General features: G+C 39.0%; 1 protein-coding gene across 6 annotated transcripts in view; it reads left to right on the top strand.

Annotated features, from left to right (window-relative positions):
• Ntrk2 (neurotrophic receptor tyrosine kinase 2) overlaps nt 1-25,201 on the top strand; it is a 359,583-nt gene that overhangs the window by 205,529 nt on the left and 128,853 nt on the right. For 2 of the 6 annotated variants that reach the window (XM_090329452.1, XM_090329454.1), the window contains one exon: nt 1,393-2,805. The exons of the other annotated variants lie outside the window; for them this stretch is intronic. In XM_090329452.1, coding sequence (XP_090185578.1) covers nt 1,393-1,421 — 29 coding nt within the window. In that variant the 3' untranslated portion in view covers nt 1,422-2,805. Of the gene's footprint in view, nt 1-1,392; nt 2,806-25,201 lie in introns of those variants that run through there. 6 annotated transcript variants of the gene reach the window in all.

The raw sequence follows: 25,201 nt of genomic DNA, 5'->3' as shown, positions 1-25,201 counted from the left end.
GATTTGTTTTGTTCCTAGAAACACATAAAATCTGCAGAGTGTAGCTTTCACTGTGTGATTCTCATTGACATTTCTAAATAAAGGAACTTTCAAAACTAATCTCAAAAAGAGATCTAATTCAGGTGCCAGTGCCTCATGCCTGAAAACTTCGCTAATCAGGAGGCTGAGAACTAAGAATCATAGTCCAAAGTCAGTCCAGGCAGGGAAGTCCACGAGACTCATTTCCAATGAGCACAAAGATCCAGAAGGAAGGCGGTGGCTCCACTGGTAAAACACAAGCCTTGAGTACAAAAGCTTAGGGATAGTGCCTAAGACCAGAGTTCAAGCCCCAGAACTTACAAAACATAAAATTAAAAAAAAATAAAATAGATATCTTCCCTGAGGTCACATAGGTGATCTTTTAAAAATAAAAGATCTTAGAGACAGTTTAAAATTGTTTCATTTGTTTAAGCAAACTGTCACTGCCACAAACTAACATATTTGCAAATCATGCCTGAAGTTCTGTATTATTCAAAAATATTGACCTTTTATCTTACAAGTAGTTTCTGTTCCGTTTTGCTGAATTGTAGATGATGAATTTGAACTTGCTAAAAACTTGTTTACTTAAACTACTTTTATAATTCTAGACACTAGAAATTCAGTGATGATATCTCATCCCTTGACCTCAGACCACCTCACCATGGAGGTCTAAGAGTTGGATCATCATACTAAAATAATTCAAGGTGATAGGTACAAGACAGGTAGAGCTTATGGAAAAGATCTTGCAGATGAGTAACTTTCAGAAATCTAACAGGTTAATATGAGAAACAGACTGGATTAGAACAAATGACATGGCAAAATACTAGCTCCATGTAGGAGCCTGGACCTAGTATTATCAAATAGTCCAATTTATCCAGAGAGAATTGCTGGTATTTAAAAAAGGAAGTAGGATAGGTAAGACATCAGTGTGAAACAGATTGGGCCCATAGTCCACGGACTACTGTGATCATCTGACTTAGAATTCAAAGATCATTTAATATAAACGAGGCCTGTAAGTGTCTTATCCAAACTGATACAACCTCAATATAAACAGATCCAGATTGAAAAACAAAACAACATTCATCAAAATGGATTGTATTCACCAACTGACATGTTTAATTGAAATCCCCTTTGAGTAGTTACTCAAAATTTAAAAAATACAAAAAATTGATCACACCCAATTTCATTACATGATGCATAAAATCATTGAGGCAAAGGATGATGATAAATTAGGTCCCTTGAAATTCTTCAGGAGCCATACGATGATTTTTATTTACCAAAGACAGAGATGGTTTGCAGAATTTAGAGAAATCTGAACAGGGCTGAATTGCTCCTGAGCACTTTCCAATAGAAAGTCTGTCTACTTTATTGCAGGGCCCAGAGGTTCCCCCAAGACGGCCTGATAATAATTTGGTATTTGGAGGCTTCTGTGTCACTGCAGGAACTAAAGGAGGCTAAATCCCATGCCTGCTGGAGGAGAAGAGTTCTATGGTTATCTGCAAAATTCTGGCCAGAGAACACCTTGAAGTCACTCCTTAGCTTCTATAACATAGCCAAGCAAGAAGTTGCCTTCCCACGACACAGCAGTGTGCTCTAATGACTAACCTCTCAAAGTCCTCTGCCACTTAAATTGTAGACCATCTCCTTGACCAATCAGGATGGCAAGATGGAGCTGAGGAGCTCAGTGACATCAAGTCTGGAGTTAGCCTTTAATCTGATTAGTCTGTTTAGATGTATCTTGAAAACTGTCATCTTACAACATGGGGTGGTTTCCCCAGTAGGATTTACAGACCGTGGTATAAGGGCATCTGTGCGGCTATCTTCCCCTTGACTGCGGAGAAAGTTTTTTGACAGGGTTTGATGGAAATACACCTTCTGAGCTGAAAAACACAAACAGAGCGTAAAAACCAGCAAAACTTCAAAATCATCTGTCTTGGGTTGATTCATGAAGGGTGGGAATACATTATATCCATAGACTTATTGTTCTTAAAGTTGTGTCTTTCCTAGAGTAGCCCTGTAAATTAGCTAGAGTCCTGGGCTCTGGGCCTATATTCAGTTAGTACTGTCCACATATGTACATGTATGTGTTTGTCCTAGCAGAACATGTCCTCCATACATTTCTAGGGCTGACAATTTCCTGTGACACATACATATAAAGAATCCCAACTTCCCTCCACCCCCACTTCAACTCTATTTCCAATTTAATGAACTACTTACTGCCTTTTTATTGCGTGCCATATTCCTCCAGGTATTATAGTTTGTGTATGTGTATGTGTTTGTACATGTATTTTTCCAATAGACACATGCTTGTTAGTTAGTTACAGGGATAATCACAGACTCATGAATGAGATAGGATGAAGGAAAGAAGATGTTACAAAGGGAGTGAGTCGAGTAGTTGAAAAATATCACACAAGGATTCTATCCTGTTATTCTTTCTTACCATGTCCATTTCAATCATTATGTTTTCAACGAAGAGAGGAAATTAGCAGATGACATCTTTCACAGTGCTGAAAAGATTTTGAGCATATATGCAACATTACTTTGAGTACACATAAACAAAAATTCTGAATTAAACCCTGGACCCCAAGAGCTCATGACATCGAGGAATGAAGGCTCTGAATGTTATGTGATGCTATCACCAGCCATCAATGCCATGGTAAAACCATGATCCATTTGGATGATTCAGAGTAAGATATCCAAATAGATGAAAAAAAAAAGAAAAACAAAACAATTACTTTAGCATGGGCTCCTGCCCTTTGCTGAAAAATTTTGTCTTTCATATATATATATATATATATATATATATATAGGCATCTAATTGGCCAAATAATAGCTGCTGTGGGAACTGTTATATGCCTTTGAAAGCTATGGCCTGTGTGATAAAAAATAAGCTCAATCTATTATTCTCAGCACAAGTGTTAGGACAGGGAAAATGAGTTATTTTGGGATCCTTAGAAATTGTTTCGTTTATGGCATACTGGGTTGACAACTTGTCCTGTGGGAGCTGTCATGGTACATGGCTGGCGTTCTGTAGGTCCCAGTACAATTCGCTCTCCCTCCCAGTGCCATGATCCCCTATTGCTAACTACAATCATTTGATATTATATCCCCTTTCAGCTCCAAAGGAGATGGTAGGAAGCTACCAGAGTGCTTTGTAAAAAGCAACTTGCATTTCCTAGAATAAAGGAAATAAATACATGCTGCATGATTATATTGAAAATATAAGAAGCCATGTTATAAATTTCACTCCAATGGAGATTTGTTAGCAAATAATTGTCAAGCACCTTCGCAACTAAATATAATCATGTTATTAGTATTTGACCCCTGGGTGATATTATACTTGCTACCCCAAAAGTGGGAAAAAACCCACCCAATTATAGGATACCTAGGTCTCTTGGGTAACACTCCACTTTATGGCTAAAAAGGGGAAATGGTAATAGATCTAAGTCAGGGAGATTGATATTTATGTTGATAGTCTGAATAGTCCAACCACTATTTGCTTCCATGTCATTAGCATACCAACATGGAATCATGCATCCTTCACAGATAAGACAGTTCAGTCCTCATCTACTCAATCATTAGTGCCATTCTCACTCAATGGAGAATCTTAATACATCCCTTCTGAATGTTTCCCAAGACCCAGCAGTGTGCACACCAGCAGGACCAGCCTAATAAAGCTCGCTTTCAACTTTGGTTCAACCTGGCCACTTTTGCATTGACAAGCAGATTGTGGACAGGACCAGCTCAGCAAACGTCACAGCAGGGTACCCTCTGTGTACTCCGAAGTTTCTATTACCCAGATGCTTTGAACAATTGAATGTCCTCCATGGTAAAGTTGAACTGGCACAATTGGAAGTTTTGAAGGTGACGCCAATGTGGTGGTTGCTACTATAACAAAGTGTAGGGTTCCTCCCTCTCCTCTGGCTTTACAGGTTCTGTTAGCCCAAGGGGGGACTGCTTCTAGAGTCATATGGCATGCCAACTCTCCTTCCTGAGCTCCAGTAGTACTGCCCTTTATGGCTGGTACAGGTATGCTGCTTGTGTTTCATTTGATTTGAATTTTCTTGGTTCGTGTGCCTTTTCTTAAAGGGCAGGTAAGAAGAATTTGCAAAATGCCATGGAAAGGATTGGGAAAAGAGAATTTCTCATGCAGCCTGCTAGTTCACATACTCTTCTGCTTAGTCTAAGGAGGAGGCAACAGTCCAACACAGATTATTCATGAGGGGTCATTGTGTTTCTGCTGGTAGTGAATATTTAAATTCTCCAAAAGAAGGGGAAGTTAGAACATGGTGTTATGGAGAAAAGGAAAGAGAGCCAGGTATGGTGGCTCATGCTACTCAGGAAGTAGAGACCAAGGGGATCACAGATTTGGGGCAAAATCTTCATGATACACCATTTCAACCAATAAAAAGATGGGCATAGAGGTGCTTGACTGGCATCTCAGTTATGTGGGAAGCAGAAATAGGAGGACAAACATCCTCCCGCCCCATTCACGAGCCCATTTTAAAAGAATAAAAACATAATAGGATTTCCTCATGACTCAGGCAGTTCCACAATGTGAAACAAAACTTGACCTTTGAAGGCAAAATCATAAAGGCTTGGTCACCCTTGCTGGTATAGATAGGGATGGTGAATTTTGTTAGCAAGAGGGAATTATGGATGATCTCTCAAAATATGAGACATTTTGCAATAAAATCAATAATACAGATCATACTGGCAAATGTGGGAGACATAAGAATCAAAGATAATTTTTTTATTGTAATTAGTAAAAGGGTTACATGATATTTGCCAGATAGAAGGTGCATTAATTCACATACATTGATACCCTTTCACATGTCTTGGTACCCATTTCCCTCCCCCCCCCACACCCCCCACCCGTCTTGGTTTTCCCCCTTCCCTATCAAATTTCAAATATCCAAATACAAATAAATTCAATATATCAGATAACAAAGTGAGATACTATACCAATATGAGATAACCAAGGGACAGCAAAGGAGATGAGAGACAACATAGTACATTAAGGACAACAATCATTCATTATATGGCTTTTGTTTCAATATCCTGGAGGTCCTTTCAATTAGCTTCACATTATATGGCCTTATGTGTCAAGATTTTGCTCTATTGCAGATCTCTGCTAGTAGAGCCCAAGGTTAAAGATAATTTTTTTTAAAAAATCACCTTCAATTCTAATCATTGCTGATATCATGTAGATATGTGGCCTTCTAGTCATGTGAAAATCTTATTAATCAAATGATTAAAATAAAAAAAAATGATAGATTCGTTCCCTTAACATTACTTATACGGGGCCTTGTTCATATTTCTAATAGTAATGGTTTATCTTTGGTAGATGGTACAAGGAAGTCCATAGGAAGCATTGGACATGCTATTTCCAGTGATATACTGTTACTTGGTTGATGATACAGGGGAGTTAATACAGTTATGCCAAACGTGGCTGGCCTCCTCAGGTCTGGTCCCAAGGAATCCTAAACTCCAAAGGAGCTTAGATCTCAAATGGCAAGTGTCACAGAGGGAATAAAATCTAGGTAGTTGGGCTGGGGAGTGTCAGGAAGTGAGAGGCTCCCTTGTGCTAACAAGGCAAACTGAAAGCTCTGGGGTAGATGATTCCAAAGGCAGATTGTTTCTCAACTGAAACTCATGATGACTTCTGTTTCCCAGCTCTTCACTCCAGTTTCCTAGCCAGATCCTTTCCAGGAACTGAGTCTGCTAGAGATTGAGGGCTATCGTGAATATAGTTGAGATGTTTCCTAATACTTAGCAAAGGCTTTTCTCCTGTGCTGTGTAAGAATATCTGATGAGCTGGAATCATTAGCCTTACCTTTGTTACTCAGCCTTTTCTAAACTGGTTATTTGTGTAGGTGGTTGCTCAGGATCACACCCATTTTTTGTGTGTCTGTGCTGATACTGGGACTTGAGCTCAGGACCTGGGCACTGTCTCTTAGCTTCTTTGCTCAAGGTTGATGTTCTACCACCTGAGCTCTATCCCTGATTCTCTAGTAGTTAACTGGAAATAAGAGTCTCACAGACTTTCCTGCCTGGGTTGGCTTCAAACTATGATTCTCAACCTCCTGAGGAACTAGAATTACAGATGTGAGCTACTGGTACACCTATTATTTTTTGCCATCATAAAAACCATCCCCCTGCTGTTTCAAACATCTACTTCTAGGCTGAGGTTCTGGAAAGGAAATTTCTTTCTATAACAAAGTATTTAAGTTAGTGCTGCTCTTTTGCATATTAATACCAAAACTGCCAGATTGCAAAAAAAAAAAAAAGTTCAGACCAATAGATTCTTGTGATTTGCAGGAAATTATATCCATGTGATTCTGAACCAAAGACAGGGGCAAGTTGTAAGAAGAAACAACCTAGTCCCAGTTTCTCCATTATTTCCCCCATTTAATATATGTCAGGAGATATCAATATTCTTACAATTTTATTTCTTTTATTTAGAACATTAATTTGACCATGCCATTGACATTGTGGGTACATTAAACTGGAACCCAAGCTCATTATTAGATAATGATGGCATTTAGACTGAGTACCATATCCCTAAGGTTACAATAAAGTGGTTGGTATATAGAGGACAGGATAAAGCTCTGCACTATGTAATTATAGCAAAATAGCTAGTCTCCATTTTTGGGAATGTCTTCAGTGGAGGAGATGACATGGTATCTCTACTCCTATAATAAGTGGAGATGCCTCCGGTACCCAGCCAGCTGAACTGTTTTCCTAAAAGAATAATGGGTTTACAGGTCCACTTACATTTTCATATTCAAAATTTACAATCCCCCATGTCTGGCTTCTCTCTCCTCTAGACTTTTTTTCTTCTGAGTGAATTTGTCATCAGTCTACTGCTAAAGAGCCAAGGAGTACTAATTGGTATACCCCAGGAGTAGAATTCAGATTTCTCTATTCATTAATAGATTACCCCATTCAGATGAAATAATGAGTTTCATGTTTTCTTTCTTCTGGATTTCTTCCCATTAACATGAATCTCTTTGGCTGTCTTGTTTTTCCATCCTCTCTTCTCTTCTCAAGCTTAGGAACTAAAAATCACAATAATTTTGCTCCCTAATTCCATTAACTCCATTATGAGGAAATTTCTATGTCTTCATATTGACAGAAACAACTGCAAATACGTATCACTGCTTAAACTTTACTTACAGAATGTTTTTTTGTTGTTGTTATTGTTCTGGTAAGGACTGACAGACAATATGCATTTTAAAAGTCTTTTTATTAAGGGACAACAGAATTCCTCTACTTCCATGTAAGGTTTTTGGTTTCCTGGAACCCTACATTGAACTTCATAAATACACACTGGTTTTGAAAGAGGAAGAAATGTTATTACTAAGATATTGGTGATGACTCGCTAAGATTGATTTCCAAACTCCTGAACTTTGAGGAGTAAGACAATGGTCAAATAGAAAAAAAAGAATAAAATGATTGCTTACTTCCTGTATTACATTTCACTACAGTGTTTGTCTACATTCTGCTATTTCCTGCATATTATGCCCCTGAGTTGATAACTAATATGGGTCTAAGCTACATTTGGGTTTAACAGTTGATACATCAGGCTTGCTATGGGTATGAAACAACCCCAGTGTGTACTGATGTTTTTCCTTGAGATCCAGATTGCTGAGGGCTTTAATATCTCCTTTTGTTCCAACATAAGAAGAACTTTTGTATGGGGGAGAAGGTTGTTGGGTTGTGGGGTTATTTGAGATGGCCTCCATGCTATCTTTCCTCTTTTTGAAGAGAAAGGACTTGGGTGGATGGATATGGATGGTTTTTCTCTCAGAGGCTCTTCTGCTAGTGAGTACCAGGTATGGGTGTTACTGTAATCTTCTCTTCAAGGTCTTGCTGTCTGTCCTTTATGGCCAAGGGGCCCTGTCCTGTTTGGGTGCCCTTGTCCTAAAAGGGCTAGTCTCAGCAGTTCTGCCTTCTGGGGGCTGCAGCATATTCTTTGGAGGTGGGGTAGGGATGGGACAGGGATGGAGCATGGTTGATTAGTGGGGCATTGCTGCTGATATTTTAAATTTCCCCTTCTCACATTTGATGCAAGAGAGTAGGTTCAAATTACTACTTGTACTTCCATACTGTGTTCAGAAACTCCAGAATTGGTTCACATGAATGAGTGATCAATTGAATTTGGAATTCTTTGTCACATGGACATGTTCATACAAATGAGATCTGTGGTTTTTTTTTTTCTGGAATTTATGATGTAGTCAGTCATTCAGAGACAAACACGCACCAATAAAGACAAGAGTGTCAGATATGTGGTCTCCCTTGCTTTATTTGTCAAGTAGGATCGACTATTTCTGCACAGATTTCAAAATGTAATTCAATGTTGAAATTTGTGAAAGCACCTCATTCACCTACAATCTGTCTCCATTGGTAGATGTGTTGTTTCCACACAGCCTTTGTAGTTCCTTGCAGCAGAATCAACTTCCTTTCAGTAGAACCAGAATTAGAGTAAGGAGAATGTCACTTCATGTACAAAACATAAAGGGGTATAAAAAAACAAAGCTCAAGACGCAAATGAAATACTTATGAAATATTTTTTTCAAAATTTAAGTCATTGTAACCTAGTACTGATGGCTCACACCTGTAACCCTAGCTACTTAGAAGACTGAGGTCTGAGGATCACAATTCAAAGCCAGCATGGGCAGGAATGCTTAAAACTTTTATCTCCAATTAACCCAAAACAAGAAGGTAGAGCTTTGTATAGCACTAGATGTGAGAACAAAAAGAACCTCAGAGACAATACTCAGGCCTTGAGTTCAAGCCGTAGAACCAGCACCAAAAGAAAATGGCAATGGAAAATGTTTATTATGAAAATACCAAAATCTTGAATAACACACGTAGCTCTAATAGACTGGAGTTGAATTGTCTGAGTCCAGCAAGTTCGGGGTCAGATTCTTTCATTGCAGTTTCTTCAAATTATTACTATTTTTTAAGTCATGAATATTTGTACTCATTTGTGTTTAAAATATTGCACTGAACTTTTATTTACCTTGATGGCTGCATTTTTTATGTCCATACAAGATGAATGAGAAAATCTTTTTCTGCCTAGATCACAATTGTCTGCACCTCTGGCTTTTACAAAGTTCTGTCTTGTATACACAAACAGCTCAGCTGATTATGTCAGTCTTCTCTCTCTTCCTGAGTTTCTAGCCTATTGTTCTTCCTTGCTTCCCTCCCCCGCCCCTCATTGGCCTCTGGTGATACATTTCCTGTCTGCCTTTTGCTCAACCAGCCTTAGCCTCTCCAGCACTTACCATCCTGTCCTTTTACTGAATATCTGAGAGACTTGCACGCTCACCTCACTGAATGGTTTAACAATGTGACCCACCACTGCGAGGAAATGATTGGGGCAGAAAGAGAGAGAGGGGAAACAGAGAGAGTGGGGGGAGGGAGAGAAAGAGAGGGAGACAGGCAGGACAGGGAGAGGGAAAAAGGGCTGGTAAGGGGATGGGAAAGGGATGGGGAGGGAAAGGCTCTTTGGAAAAAGATAGCAAGGTTAGGGGAATTTCTCAGTAAATTTAAGGAGTAGTGCAGACGGAAAATTGTATAAATATTTTAGTAAGTTCTTTTAACAAGTATTAGATATGATTTTATTCCCCAGTGCTTGGAGATTTAGTGTTACATTTGCTGAATTAAAGAGTGAGTGCTTGAAATGGAAAAGATTTCCCTTTTACTTAGCCCTTTCCTTAATGCCACAAACCTCTTTTGTAATTGTAATAATTGCATTCACTGTTTTAAACAACTAGTATTTAATGCCTGTTATATGCCAGGACTCATGGGTTGTATTTCAACATTAAAAACTAATCCTTGTTGATATTACAGAATAGATATTAGTTATCTATCAATAGATGAGAAAACGGAGGCTCATAAAGTTTAAGAGGAAAAAAGAACAAATTCAACTTGGTATCCTTTAAACATAGAACTGTTTCTGTCTCAAACTTCTGGAAAGTCAGGGATCTTTTTACCCTAATGTTGGCCCTTCTTGTGCAAAACTAATGCCTTGTAATTCTCTACCTGTGTAAGGGTTAGTCCAAGTCGGAATGATTCAAGTGGGCGTATGGATCTATGCTGGAGTCATTTGCCTTCCAGTGTGAAAGCTGGGTCATCCACCTGTCAGAGAATGAATGAAACCTTCCAGAAGAAAGACCAGAGTAGACTGATGCAGCCTCAGTGACCAAACAGTGATGTTTCCTCTCTCAGTAGCAACTTTACCAAAAATTCTAAATCATCAGAAATGATAACCCCATTCAGCATTTTATTTCCAAACTCACTTTGAAAAAATTGCCCATTTCTTTTCCTGAAAAATCTTAGACAATATTTTTTTTGTGAGTCATGGGGCTTGAACTCTGGGCCTGGGAGCTGTCCCTGAGCTCTTCAGCTCAAGGCTACTGCTCTACCCTTGAGCCAAGCCCCATAGGTTAATTGGAGATAAGGGTCTCAGGTCCTTTTGTGCCTGGGTTGGCTTTGAACCTTGATCCTCAGATCTCAGCCTCCTGAGTAGCTAGGATTACAGGCGGGAGCCACCACACCTGGCTTAGACAGTATTTTTTGAATGCCTTTGTTCCTCAAATAAGCACATCACATTTCCTAGATGAACTTGATGTCCCTGATGTTTCCAAGACAGAGTTCAGAGTCTGAATGATTGAAGGAGCCACTGAGGGGTGCGGGGAAATGAAATTTCCCTAGGTAATGCTGCATGGCATCTGACCAGGTAACCCTGTTTCAGGGAGACTAAGGGAATAAAGTAGCTAATAATGCCTTCTTACTAATATGCCATGTGGAACCAATATTGAAGAGATTCCAGGCCCAAGGCCAGGGGTCCTAATGACATCAAGTCACTTGTCTTCATATATCAAACAGAGACAGGGTGAAAGGCAGAGAAAGGAGGTTTAGTAGATGTCAGCCATGAGAAGACAGTATATCTCCAGCCATTCAGTTAAATGTGGAAAATGGGGACCAAGAACGAGAAAGGTATGTGTAGTTAAAAAAAAATCTCCTTCAGGTCTCAGCTGTGTGGCCTGGTCGATCGTTAGCCCAGTTTTTGTCTCTGGAGGAGTTCTGGGGATGTTGTCACTTTATTATTAGAACAAGGTGGTCTCCTGGGGTTTATAAGATGACTAGAAGAAGGCACTGCTTGTTTGAGGAGCAGTTTTCCTTCTACACTACAGTGTTCTGGTTTTTCTGGGGGCCCAGGGTGGTGGCAAAGTGACTACAGTAGATCAAAGGGCACTGATTAGAACTTGGGGGACTGTTAATTCTCAAGGTTCAACAAAAATATCTTTCAAGTTGCCTCTTACATTGTCCAATCTTAGGGACACCCCAATGGGCTGAGTGGTTTTACTCACTCTGAAGACTCTTTCAAGGAATGGCCCATGATTCTAAACTGGCTTCCTGAAAGGGCTTAACAAATGGGTGCATCTTTAGGGAATATGTTTAACACCATGAGCTGGCAGTGACATTATTCCAGAGTCTATCTAAGGTTAGGGGACATTAAGGAGTCAAGAGCTCTGAGTATTTCCTTTGTGACAGGTGAAGAAACTAGACTTGTGTATGTGACTAATGCCTTGTATCAGTATTTGGTTAGAGAGAGTAACACTTTCTTCATAAACATCACATAATAATTCCTTTCTGGTTTGGGAAATACAGATGACTTTGAATGGTGAAATTAGCCAAACTTAATAATTCTCTGATGTAATGTTTACTCAATTATCTTGATAACTTAGAAATAAAATGAACAAAGATTGGGATCTAAATTATGCGATTATAATTTAAAGTCTGTTGTCAAAAGCACCATCAAAATATTGTTTTACAGAGATTTCTAAACCCCCAAACCCTTATACCTATATCAGGGAAGGCTGCAAGGTAGGGAGGTGTGGAACTGCAGCCAGACGGTGACTTGGAGAGAATAATTAGAATGAGACTTCAGAGAAAAGAGATTGAATGATTTCCAGAGTCTTTGACAAGTCCTTTGGTCCCCATTGGATGAACAAAGGTATATGTATATGCATATGTGTGTATGTATACCTTCATTTACATTTGCCAGTATGGAAGATTCTTCCCAATAAAATATCTCTGAGTAGTAAGACATTGTAGGATTTTAACAATGGCACTGTAGGATGGGGTGTGGGCAGAGAGGATAGGAAGGAAAGCTCAGATCAGGCTGAGAATACATAGTCATATTTGTCTGTCAGGTGATGACTGTGTAATCAAGAAATCATGCCTTCCTCAGAATTCAAGGCCAGGAGTCACTGGATGATACTGAGAGTTGCTGACGGAAATGAAGCACTTGACTTGACAATTTTGTAAGTTCCTCATTATAGACTATTCAGTGGATAAACAAGTGCTTTGTAAGTTCTTCATCATGGATCATTCAATGACAAACAAGAGCTTTGTCATTGTTGACTCCCAGAACTGTGTCCAGGATTCTGTAGGTGACCAACAAAGAGATAAGCATCTGAATAAGAAAGAAGTGGGTGATCTTAACTATTGTTTCTCATCGTATTGCATTTTTAGAGGGGTATATACATTTATTTCTACTTCATTAGACTCTTCGTCTTGCCTCTGAGACTGGTAACAGCCGAATGTAGCCCACCTGTCCACTTCAAGTGGCTCTTACCCATGGCTGTGTGTATTTACTGTAGAATTTAAAGATATTTCCCTACTTTTTTTATTTCTATCCTACCTTCCACGTTATTTGCATTTTGAGATTTCTGTCTAGTTCTGTAAATTGGATTTCAGTTGTGCTAGTGTTTTATGCTTTATATTATGAGAGAGCAATTTCTCAGAGGCCTCATGTTGAAGTGCCAAGTGTGACTATATTTTCAGAGAAGCTCATGATCCATGGAAGAGGAAGACGGATGAACTGATGCGACAATGAAACTAGATTTCATGTTGAACATGAACTTTAAAATTTGGGGGGGAGGGGAGTGATAAGCAAGAGGAATGAGGGAGGGGTGTATCTATCTATCTATCTATCTATCTATCTATCTATCTATCTATCTATCTATCTACCTACACACACACGCATATATTTATACCATGTAATTTGTATAACAGCTTTATGTTATGGGTATTATTTGTTATTCTAGTTATACAGAAGATTAAAATACAGCACAGAGAATTTATGCAAGTTGCCAAAGAATATCAGGGAATATCAGGCAACTTAACTACAGAGTCTAATGCATATTATATTGTATTAGTAGCATCTATTTCTACTGAGCCATTCAATATGCCTAGCCTTCTTGCTTGCTCACCAAAATATATATACTGATATACAATGGATTTGAGGCTGCTTAAATTGGAAGCTTAAATTAACTGATGAGTTCATATATCCGTAATTTTTTGTTTTACTTATAATTTAAATTCTGAAATTCCCTTCCAAACTGTAAGACTATTTTCATTCTAAGCTGTAATTTAAAATATGATAGGAAATGATCTCAAAGGCAAGGTCAGTGTGTTAGGCCCTCTTTTTGATGCATATCCACCCAATGGCAGCTATTCGGCTTTAGGGGGTGATAATAGAAAGCTACCTTATGAGGGTTTCCTTCCTTCTTTTCCTTCCTTCCTTCCTTCCTTCCTTCCTTCCTTCCTTCCTTCCTTCCTTCCATCCTTCCTTCTTTGCTTCCTTTTGGTTTTGCCTAGCTTGTTTCTTACTCAAGCAATACCCAAACAACTGTTGGAGGAGACCTATATCTGCTTACCCTGAATCCTGTAATCCCCTAGCTAGCCAGTTAGCTGATGGCAGAAATCAACAAAGCATAAAATTTTGAACCTATGCTCCTCACTGTGTAGCCTCTGTTGTACCTGTGTGTATGAGTGTGTGTGTGTGTGTGTGTGTGTGTGTGTGTGTGCGCGCGCGTGCATGAGAGAGAGAGAGAGAGAGAGAGAGAGAGAGAGAGAGAGAGAGAGAGAGAGAGAGAGAGAGAGAGAGAGAGAGAGAGAGAGACTGGACATTCTGAGAATCAAATCCTAGCATTCTAACTAGTGTGTGGCAAATCTGAGTGGCTAGTGTCAAGGCCAGAGAATCTGCATTGCTGTAAATCTCTGATGATTGCGATGCATGTTGAAGTTTAAGGATTACTGCTCCTAGCCACACCCACTGGAAGGTGGAAAGCACTAGAACCTAGAGGAGGCAAGGAGACAAGCTTTCTGGAATAAGCTTGCACTTCGGTTACTGATGAGTTTCTTTTGGTCCTCCTCCTTTGCTGATATTTGACAATGCTCTTTGGTTCACATGCAGCTTTACATGCAGGTTTCTTAATCTGGAAGAATTTCACTAATGATTATTGGCACATAAGGATTAAAATTTGGAAGCCAGAATGTCATAGCTTGGGACATTCAAGTGATAGTGATGTTGCTTTAAAGTCAAGTTTAATGTCTCCATAGAAAATGACTCCCTCTTCTAAACAATCAGCAGAAAAATAGACTGTGAGAACTTGATCCATTTATGAGTTTGGGAATAACATAATTGATATAAACAAAGAGTCTGACAAATAACAGATGAGAATAGGCTCTTATTTATTTTTCACCAATATGTCATGATGTTCTAAAAACACAATAATTGCTAATCCTTCCTATTTGAAGGATAGGATCGAGAGAAGTATAGAAAAAAAGAAGATATATACAAACTGAGTCTGCTTAGGCTTAATGTTTTATGTGATTCTAAATCAAAATAATTAGAAATTGCAGTTCCATCAAAACTTTACACAAAACAAGTCAAGTTCACTAACTCAGTGGATTTTCTTCTAGAAACTACACGATCATATAATACCAAGTTATCACAGTGTTAATTGTTATGTAGCTTGAATTTCATAGTATAAGAAATTAGTAGGATACAATTTCATCCCTCTCCACAAATTCTTAGGTTTCTTTTGGAATTTCATCCCATGGGATTTGATATGTGCAAATAATATAAGAAGGAATTATGGGACTCTCAGAGAGAAATAATTGAGTCATCCAATAAAAAGTGTTCAAATTACATTTCACTATGTAATGAATTCTGCTTCAACTTATTTGACATAAATAAGATTGGGTAAGAGAAACTAAAAGTAAATTCAATAAATTAATAAAACTATCAGAGCTGCTTCAATTTTGTCCCCAGACAGTGTCTGCTTACTTGTATAATAAACCAGCTCTTATAAATTAACCTCATGGCATGCCACTTGGCAGAAAGAAAGCATTTAAAGAAGAGTTAGAAAATGTATGGACCTAGTTAAGGTAATTCCTTATTTCATAAATACCAAGAATCCTCTTGAAAACTGAAAAGGTAAAACTTGAAAACTCGAAGAGTGAGTTTTAACTTTCAGCTAGAGATTGAAATATAACCAAAAATATTCAAGAAGACTGTAGATACAAACATGAATGTACCACTGATGATTAGCTACTCTTCATATTTTCCTAATTATACACATTTACTGAACAGGAGGAGATTTTTGCATTTTGTCTAGACTAACACACTGTCTCCACCAGCATAATATATCACTGTTTGTGAGTCTTGTGCAAAAATTGAATTTATATCACTGCTGCCACTTGTAGAGCTCATTATCTTGCAAATACAACCAATGGGGAAAATACCAATTTTAGTGTTTAATAAAACTGTGGTCTTTTCGTAATACTTATGATGCTTGAATAATTTGTTAGACACTATTTATCACAGACACTGAACACTAATTACACCGCATGTAGTGCCAGTAAGAGTGAATTTAGCTATTTCCTTTGTTTACAACTGCTCTGTTGTTTGTTTTTCAGAATAGATGTTTCTTCTCAAAATGTTAAATGTAACAGATAAAACCACTAGGTTAAAATATAAAACACAGAAGATGAACTGAATGTAGTTGAGAGTCAAAGGAATGGATGGAAAAGTCTATCACTTCATTTCTATGATTATCCTTAAGTAGTTATATAAATGGAGTTTCAATCCAACATGTCAATTATGAATATAATGCATTTTTATCAATATTATTCTTTCCATAATTTTTTCCGCCTATCTATTCCAACCCCAGGAAGAGTCTATTACTTTGCTCTTGAAATAGCCTAGGGTTGTAAACAAAAGCAATTGGTAGACTGGCAGGGAATGTGTCTCCTGAACTTTCTAAGACATTATAGCTCTCTGGGGTATGAATGATGACTGAGTCCCTTCAAACTTCACCATTCTGTAATTTCTGTGATCCAAGTTTATCAGAATTTATTTATTTTTATTTTACTTATATATTTTTAAATCTTTAATTTTATTTTACTTATTGGACATGCTCTGGAGCTTGAACTCAGGACCTGAACCATGTCCCATGGACTTTCCTTCTCATGGTTAAAAGCTGGATTTGAACCATGACCCTTTGATCTCAGTCTTTTGAGTAGCTAGGATTATTGATGTGAATCACTGGTGTTCAGCTCATTGGACATTATGTAATGTGGCAATGCTACCCTGAAAGGCTGAAACACCAGAAACTTGTTTTCTGATAATCCTTTGTAAAATAAGGTTCAAATGACCAACCAGTCAAAGAATCAGGTGCTAGCTCATGGGGTCAAGACCTTGAAACATGGTCTCTAGCTATTAAAGCGGTGTTTTAAGGAAGGACAATCAAGGCTATCATACACATATGAGTTCAGTAGTTCTAGGTCTTTATATTTAAGTCATGATTTTAATGTGAACCATATGAAAACGTGTGTGTGTGTGTGTGTGTGTGTGTGTGTGTGCTAATAAATTGAACCATGTTGAAATGAACTTGAAGCAAGATAAAAGTAAGCCTTATTTTATTTTTTGCTTTCAATTCTTTCAATTTTCAATTTTTTGCTTTCAAACATGTGAGAAGGTAAAGCCAGGAGTGTGACCTAGTCGTAGAGTGCTTGCCTAGCATGCACGAAGCCCTGGGCTCAATTCCTCCATACCATATACACAGAAAAAGCCAGAAGTGGCACGGTGTATCAAGAGGCAGACCTTGAGCAAAATGTGTCCAAGGACAGTGCCGACTACCACTGTGAGGAACTGCCGTTTTGTCCTGGTAATTCCAACTACCTTATCCAGTCTTTGCTTAACAACAGTGAACACACTTTTTATGTTAATTTTGGGTTGTTTGGCCACTTTACAGCAATCTCTGAGGCTGTCTGTAGAATCCATGTGCTGAATATTTTCAATGCATTACCATTCTCTCAACACTTACTTCCTTGGCTTGATCTCTCACCAGTTTAAAGTCAATTCTTGCTTCGCTTTTATTTCCTGGACCATTGAGAATTTTTCACTGGGTAAGATTTAAAAAAAAAATAAAATAAAAAGGAGACAAGAGAGAGCCAGCATGCAGATGTGTCTTGGATAGTGTGTATCTTTGAGAGCTGGAATCTAAAATTTTGTATGAAAGGATCTGTGAATGGGTGCAATTAGTCAGATAATGAAGGAGTGAAACCTGGTAAGCACTTTTTCTTGACTGACTTCATGAAAAGCATAAGCTATCCATTTCTGCTGAAACTCACTGAGGGTAAAACAAGTGTAGGATGGGAACAAAAGATAAGATTCAGCGTGGGCTTGGACTCCATTCCCAAGAATAAGTTTTGCTTGGGCGGAAGGTATGTGGTTCATGAAAAAAAAAAGTCAATGATTTGTGGCACTTATGCATTTTATTTCAGGAGAAATTATAATATTTCAGGAAATGTAAGTGATTCTTATAAAAGCTCAAACTGGTATTTTGTAAGTTTAAGAATGTTACTCCTTTTCATCTCATCCCCTTAAGCCAGGAACTTTTTCAATTGAGGGTCAGAATTTTTCAGAAGTAGGGGTCAAGGAATTTTAGGAGCTGACCTAAGGTTATCTCCCATCAGCCAGCCCTCCCCAGGTAGTGTGAATCTGGCCTAAGGGTTTGAGACCTACTCACCTCCAAATGACTGGCAAGAAATTAAACAGTCCTTGGCAAAGTTTTCCTGCTGCCCAAAGAATTAAAAGATGCTATTTTAGTATCATTTATGACAGCTAGTCAAGGCCTTGGGGGTGAATGGTAGGATTTTTGAGCAGAAAATGATTTGACAGTCAAATACCTAAACTGGCAATCTTGCTAGGGCTTGACTACAAGATATGTCGTGTTCTTCATTCAGGAAGATCAAATATGTCTATGATAAGTTCATGTCCAAAGAATGACACACAAAGCTGTTCCTTTTCTCCCCCCGCCCAATTATCAAATAGTCACAGACTAAGGAGTTACAGACAATCTTTTAAATGGGTTAGTCAGCTTTCTATTGCTGAGACAAAATACCTAAGGCAACCAACTCCAGGAAAAAGAAAAGTTTCAGTCCATGGTTTCTTGGCCTTGATACTTTTTGGCCCTGTGGTGAAGCAGAATATTATGGCAAAGAATGAATAGAGGAGGAAAGCTACTCCACCAATGGCATAAAGCAAGCAGAGAGACAGGGAGGGGAGAGGGGAGCCGGGGAAGGATCAGTCACAATATTGCTTTCCAGGGTCTGCCTCCAAAGACTTAACTTCCTCCCCCAGGCCCTACCTCCCTAGCTGCATCACAATTTGTAGACTAAACTTTCAACACATAAGCCTTTGGCAGGCGTCTTGAAGCAGGAACCTGCAGTCACTCTCAATTTTGCTCTCTTACAGATTTCAGCTTTCTTATTTGGAAAAGATGATTTGTTAGTATCAGTTAAAATTACAAATTATTGTCTTAATTCTCAGTGCTACAGACACTAAAGAACAGGTGATTTTATTTTCTAATTCTATGTGATGAATGTTAGAAGGAAAGGCAAAACCTCTTTTTTTAAGGTAGACAACTTCTTGACAAATCACAGAGTAGAACAGAAAGCCAAATAAACCCAGCCTCCTTATTTTTCAAGTAGATAACGCTTCAAATGGGAGTCAAGCAAGACCAAGAATGCAAAAGAAACTGTGGTTCTTGGGTTCACTTGGAAACAGAAATTAATCAGCTCTGCAAAGAGAGGAAGGAAAGAATCTTCTGAGATTGACCATGTGTTAGGCGATTCTACACATATCCTTCCAAATTCACTTTCAGATAAGAAAAATGATACACAGAGAGTTTAAATAAAAGACTCAGCCTAGGAAAAGGCTCACAGGTAAGAAGTGTCAGAGATAAGACTCAAAAATAAGTTCTCCAAACTTCACAGCCACTCGAGTTCTTCTGTCTGGTATCCAGCTATCTTGTTACCACTGGAAATATCCTGTAGAACTGCAGACAGTGAGGCTCACCCAACCCCACACCCCACTTCCACTCATAATAGCAGAATTGAGTCCATTACCAAGACAAATCAAGTCCATGCAATCTGCTTTGAATTAAATCCCTGAGAAATGTAGCCTTTATCTGCTAGGTAATTGCCTCAGAGATGAATTTTCCTTACTTTCTATTACTGACAATAATAACCCGTGTGTGTGTATGTGCATGTGTTTCTGTGTGTGTGTGTGTGTGTGTGTGTGTGTGTGTGTGTGTGTGTCTGTGTGTCTGTGTGCGATAAACCTACCAGATTAAACCTTTGAGTGTGTACTCTAAGGATTATCTAATCCAAATTATCTCCCAAGGGTTACACCTTTAAATACCAGAGTCAGTTTAAGTTTTCACCATTTTAATACCTCATAATGGAGATTGAATCCCAGGGTGGGGGTGGGGTAAACCATATTAAAAGCATAACAACAAAGAGTTTTATGGCAGAATTGTCAGATCATCAATGTTGCTACTGGTCCTGAGCCAGTAGCATCAGACAGAACTAGGTTTTAATGCTGATCTCATAACTTTTATTCTTGTGTGAAATGCAAATCTTATAATAGATTTTTTTATAATCTTTAAGTAGTTATACAAAGGAGTTGCCATTTAACAAAGCAGTTTATGAGTTTATGAATACAATGCATTTTGATTAATGTCACCCCTTCAACATTCTACCCCTTACCCCACCCTTTTGGAGTATTCACTTTCCTTGTGTTTATTTTGTTGATCCTTGCTTTCCTATGGAATAATACTATTTGAGTTCTTCCTTGAATCTTCTATATTTTAGTTAGAACAGTTGTATACAGGAGCTGTGGATCCAGTGGTAGAATGCCAGCCTTGAGTGGGAAGTCTCATAACCTCATAATCAGCCTCAGTTTCCACCCTGAAAAAAAATTGATGTCAAGGGCACTATAATATATTAGCAGCTGCTTTGTGGGGGATACTTATTTAGTGTCAGCTGTGTTTGCTTCTGCCATTGACATTTGCATCAAAAGAAGATAACTGTACTTGTCTGCTTGGGGTCTTCGTGTCTTCAGTGGTTTTTCAATACACATAATGTACTGGCATTGTCCCCGCCCCCCCCCATACTGGCAGCAGCTTCAGTCCTGTGTACCTGTCTCTCCACTGCTTTCTCCTTCTCATCTTAGATCACTGTAATGATGGATACATCACTTGGGACCTTTGCATTTTTATTTGTTGTTTTTATACTGAGGATTGAATCCAGAGCCTTGTACAAGCTGAGCTAACACTATCTCTTCAGCCACTCCCCTGTCTTTCCTTTTGTTTGTGTTTTGATTGTGACACAGGGTCTTGAGAACTTTTCCCAGGTTGGCTTTGAACTCAACATCTAGCTACAACTGCTTCAAGGGTAACTGGGATTACAGAGGTGTGCCTCCATGCCCACCGGACTTAGTATTTCTGATTCAAATATTCAGTGGGAATATGGCGGTGATGGATAATATGGCTCCATATTGACCGAGCCCCATTCATGACTGTGACCCTTAACATCCTCATGGGACAGACATCAGGCCAACAGATTCATTGTTACATTCACATAGTTAACAGACGCTTCCTGAGGGTCTTTCTGAGGAGTGATTTTGTGAATTGCTGGAGTGAGTATCTATTCCTCCTAGTCATTTGTTTTTCTGAGTAGAGCAGACAGAGACCACAAATTCCTCATCTTTACTCATCTTTTAGAATCAGTTATACCTGACGATTTGAACAGTCTCTTAGTTACGGGACCATGAATTGAAAGAAAAATTATTAATAGATGGTAGATATAAATGACATTCCTACGTGCATAACGTCTTCAAAGGGGCCCATTACCAGTCACCTGGGACTGACAGACATAATTTGAAAATACTTGGCTCCGGGCATCCAGCGAAGACTTAGGACCCAAAATATCTCTCCACTATACAACATCTAGGAAACATACCTAGATATGAAACCCTGTTGCTTTTCTTTTCTTTGTTTTGCCAGTCCTGGGGCATTAACTCAGGGCCTGAGCACTGTCCTTGAGCTTTCTCAAGGCTAGAGCTCTCCCACTTGAGCCGCAGCATCACTTCCGACTTTTTCTATGTATGCAGTACCAAGGAATCGAACCCAGGTCTTTGTACATGCTAGGCAAGCGCTTTACCACTAGGCGAAACTCCTGGCCGAAACCCTGTTTCTTATGACCTCTATTCCAAGGAAATGTAGCTCCGTCATTTTTGTAGACATGCTTAGATCACTACAGAGACCTAAGAGCCTAGATCTAAGATGCCTCTTTCACTGTAAAATTTCTCTTTTCTCACGGTGCTGTGCGTCTACCTGGTAGCACTGTACATTTATATAGTCGGTTTGGACAACTAGAATAGCCCAGAATGATCCTAGCATATAGCAGGTGGATGGTTGATAACTGCTAGCTGAGAACTCAGCAGCAATGGCCAACTAGAGACCTTGATTCTCTTCCATGTAGAGCTCTCCACAGGGACTCTTGTGCAGTCTCTCATCAAGGAGGACTCAAAGAGATCTAACACTGGATTCAAACTGAGGAGGTTACACAGAGGACATGAAAACAGGGAGGCACAGTTGGCAAGAGGCCTCCAAAGTGGTGGTCCAGTACAATTTCAGACTTTTTACATTTTCCCAGAGGTCTCTATAGTATTTTATTAGAAAAACTATATTCCCCTTAATAGTCAAATACAATCAGTTCTTTCGGGAATGATGGCAGGAATCATCCAATGATTTTGCTTCACTTGGCACTCTCTCATCCATGCCACTTCCAAAGCCATTTCTGGGTTTTTCTTCTTTTCTCAGATATCATGCTGGGGACTGAGATCCAGAATGATGATTTGAGAAAAGAATAACATACAACCTGACTGCATTTCTCTCTCTTAAGATGTACCTATGACTGAATCCCAAAGCCAAATAGAAATGATTTTTATTAATGTTCATTTCTGTGTTCATATCTTTTTGACTACAGAGTTGACAGTTATAAAATAGAACCTACAGAACACTGAGATGACCCTAGTTGATTAAGATGTCCAAGGGTATGCCTTAACTTATTTGGCCAAGCCAACACATTCTGTTCATAAAAAAAGAATTCTTTACTCCCATATGTCACACTAAAATCATTTTTTTAAAGATGTAAACTTAGTCCAGTTTAATGGGAAGATAGATGCATGAATGTCATGGAAGATGGTTTCAGTCACCCAGCTGATGCATTCCCCTGATAGTGGAGGTTTTCCTTATTAGAAGAAAGAAGGATATTTTGAAACAGTACAGCAGCCAGAAAACAAATCATATATCTAAATGTATCTGCCCTTGACTCAGGTCAAAGTCTGCAAATTATCCAAAGCACATTTTTCTTACTTAAATTCTCTGAGCTCTGCTGCCAAGCAGAATGGGACAAAATAGTTCTGTCATGCCCCAAGAGAGACCAGGAGCAGAAGTGTCCACTCTGAGTAAAGTAAAGAAGACACCTGGGCATAGTCCTGCTTAGTGTAAGCTCTGCCTCACATCTGCACATTTCTGCATGGGATTCACTTGGCACATTCCCAAAACTAACATCATCCACTCTGAAACCTGACTTCCACAATGTAGATTTGAATCACTTCCCTCCCTTTCCCTTCCGTATGTTATTAACAAAATGTTTTAAACTTAGAGAAAGTTGAATGGATCATCACATATTCATCTGGATCCTAAAATTACTATCTCTCTACCAATTTATCATTAGGTTATTAGAACTATTCCCCAAAAAAGCTGGTATGTGATTCTTATCTTTCTTCTCTTTTGTCTCTCACTCTCTTTTTCATTGTCCTTTCTTTTTCTGCTTTCTTCTTTTTTTCTCTTCCCTTTTCTTTTTTTTTCTTTTCTTTTTCCCTTCTCTCTCAGTCTCTTTCTGTCTCTGCCTCTCATCCTTTCTCCATTTAATTTTATGTGTGTGTGTCTCTTTTTCCGTCTATCTTTTGGAAATACATCATCCTTGAATATACTATTCCATATGTTCTGGCAAGTCCATACATTGCGTGGTATGTAAAACTCTATTAAGAATCAGAACACTGGTATCTCTCCATGAGGCTTCCTCCTGCACTTGTCCACCGAATCCTACTACCAACCCCACACCAGAAGCTGTCATTTATTCTGAGCTTTCTAAACCAAAGATTTCCAATATGTATAAATGAACACAGGAAACATTGGTGTGAAAACTAAGCTTCCTCAACCTCCTTTAAAAATTTTTTTTTTCTGGGCCGGGAGTTTGGCCTAGTGGTTAAAGTGCTTGCCTAGCATGCATGAAGACCGGGTTCGAATGTAGAAAAAAGCCGGAAGTGGTGCTGAGGCTCAAGTGGTAGAGCTCTAGCCTTGAGAAAGTCCAAGGACAGTGCTCAGGCCCTGAGCTCAAGCCCAGGACTGGCAAAAAAAACCAAACTTTTTTTCCATATAGTTTTATTGTAATTAATAGAAGGGTCACATTATATTCACCAGATAGAAGGTGCATTACTTCTCATACATTGATACCCTTTCTCATGTCTTGGTCCCCATTTCCCTCCCCCTACCCCCATCCCTCATCTTGTTTTACCCCCTTCCCTATCCGATTTCAAATAACCAAATACGCATATATACGATATATCAGATAATAAGATAAAATACTGTAACAATATGAGATAACCAAGGGACAGCAAAAAAGATAACATAGTACATTAAGAACTACAATCACTCATTATATGGCTTTTGTTTCTATATCCTGGAGGTTCTTTCATTTAGTGTCATACTATATGACCTTATGTATCTAGGTTTTGTTCTATTGTAAATCTCTGCTAGTTGAGCCCAAGGTTTCTACTGATTCTGACAAATGAGGGAAACCATTGAGCCTATGTTCCTTTGAGTCTGGCTTACTTCACTTAATATGATTTTTTTCTAAGTCTTTCCACTTCCTTACAAATGGGGCAATGTTGTTCTTTCTGACAGCAGCATAGAATTCCATTGTGTATAAATACCACATCTTGTTGATCCATTCATCAACTGAGGGGCACCTCGGTTGGTTCCACATCTTTGCTATGGTAGATAGTGCTGCAATGAACTCCTTTAAAAATCGTATACCACGATGCCACACATGCTCATTTTGTACTGTTCAGAAGCAATCACTTGCTCCAGCATTCAGCCTTGCCTGCTCTGTAATTTGAGGACTCTTGACCCTGAGTCCTTATTTTCAGTCTCCTAAGGCTTGCTGTGGCTTCTTATTGACAGCATGTCTGTGGACGTGCAAGCCAGAGCGTGTCAGAGCTGGGCAGAGCCTGGCACACCCATGCAGACACTGTGGATCCCAGATATTGTGTTTATTAGCAGCCTTTGTGTCTGGAAGTTGGACTCTGTATTTTTTATTTTCTTCTGATTGTTTCATGTGACAAAGAAGGAAATAGTTTGCTTCAAAGTTGCAGTGTGATTCAGAGGGGAGGATGGCATATATCTCTGGGACAGGATGAAAATTCTTGGCCAGCCAGGCAAGCAGGCACTGCTGGCACATGGGAGCTGGAATTTCCAAGTTTTTTCAAACTCATAGAGCATATCTGGACCACCAGAAATGGTACATCCTCCTTTCCAAGACAGATCTTGTATGCTTACGGCACAAAGAGAGGGCAATACAGGCAAAATGTGTCCCAGAAGGCCTCTCAAAACAAATGATGCATGGAAATATTACACTGTTGAATTCCAAGAGCAGGAGTATGCCTTGATGGGGTTCCGAGGTCTGGAGAGCTCAGTAATATTTTTGAATAAATAGAAGGATTAACAGGTGCTTGGCAGCCACGTGCATGGCCAGACCCCACCCAGGAAGAAGTTTTAGATATTTGCATTACATACCCATATTCATCTAAGAAAGCTGCTGCTCCATCCCTGAACACATTCCAATTGGGAGCTGGTTCTCTTTGTTTGGCATCTCGCATGCTAATTTAATGGGACAC

The sequence above is a fragment of the Megascapheus bottae genome, chromosome 3 (genome assembly GCF_031878675.1).
Source record: "Megascapheus bottae isolate mThoBot1 chromosome 3, mThoBot2.hap1, whole genome shotgun sequence".
In the NCBI taxonomy this organism is placed as follows: domain Eukaryota; kingdom Metazoa; phylum Chordata; class Mammalia; order Rodentia; family Geomyidae; genus Megascapheus; species Megascapheus bottae.
The sequence above is the reverse complement of the archived record's forward strand: the minus strand, read 5'-3'. Positions and strand labels throughout refer to the sequence as shown.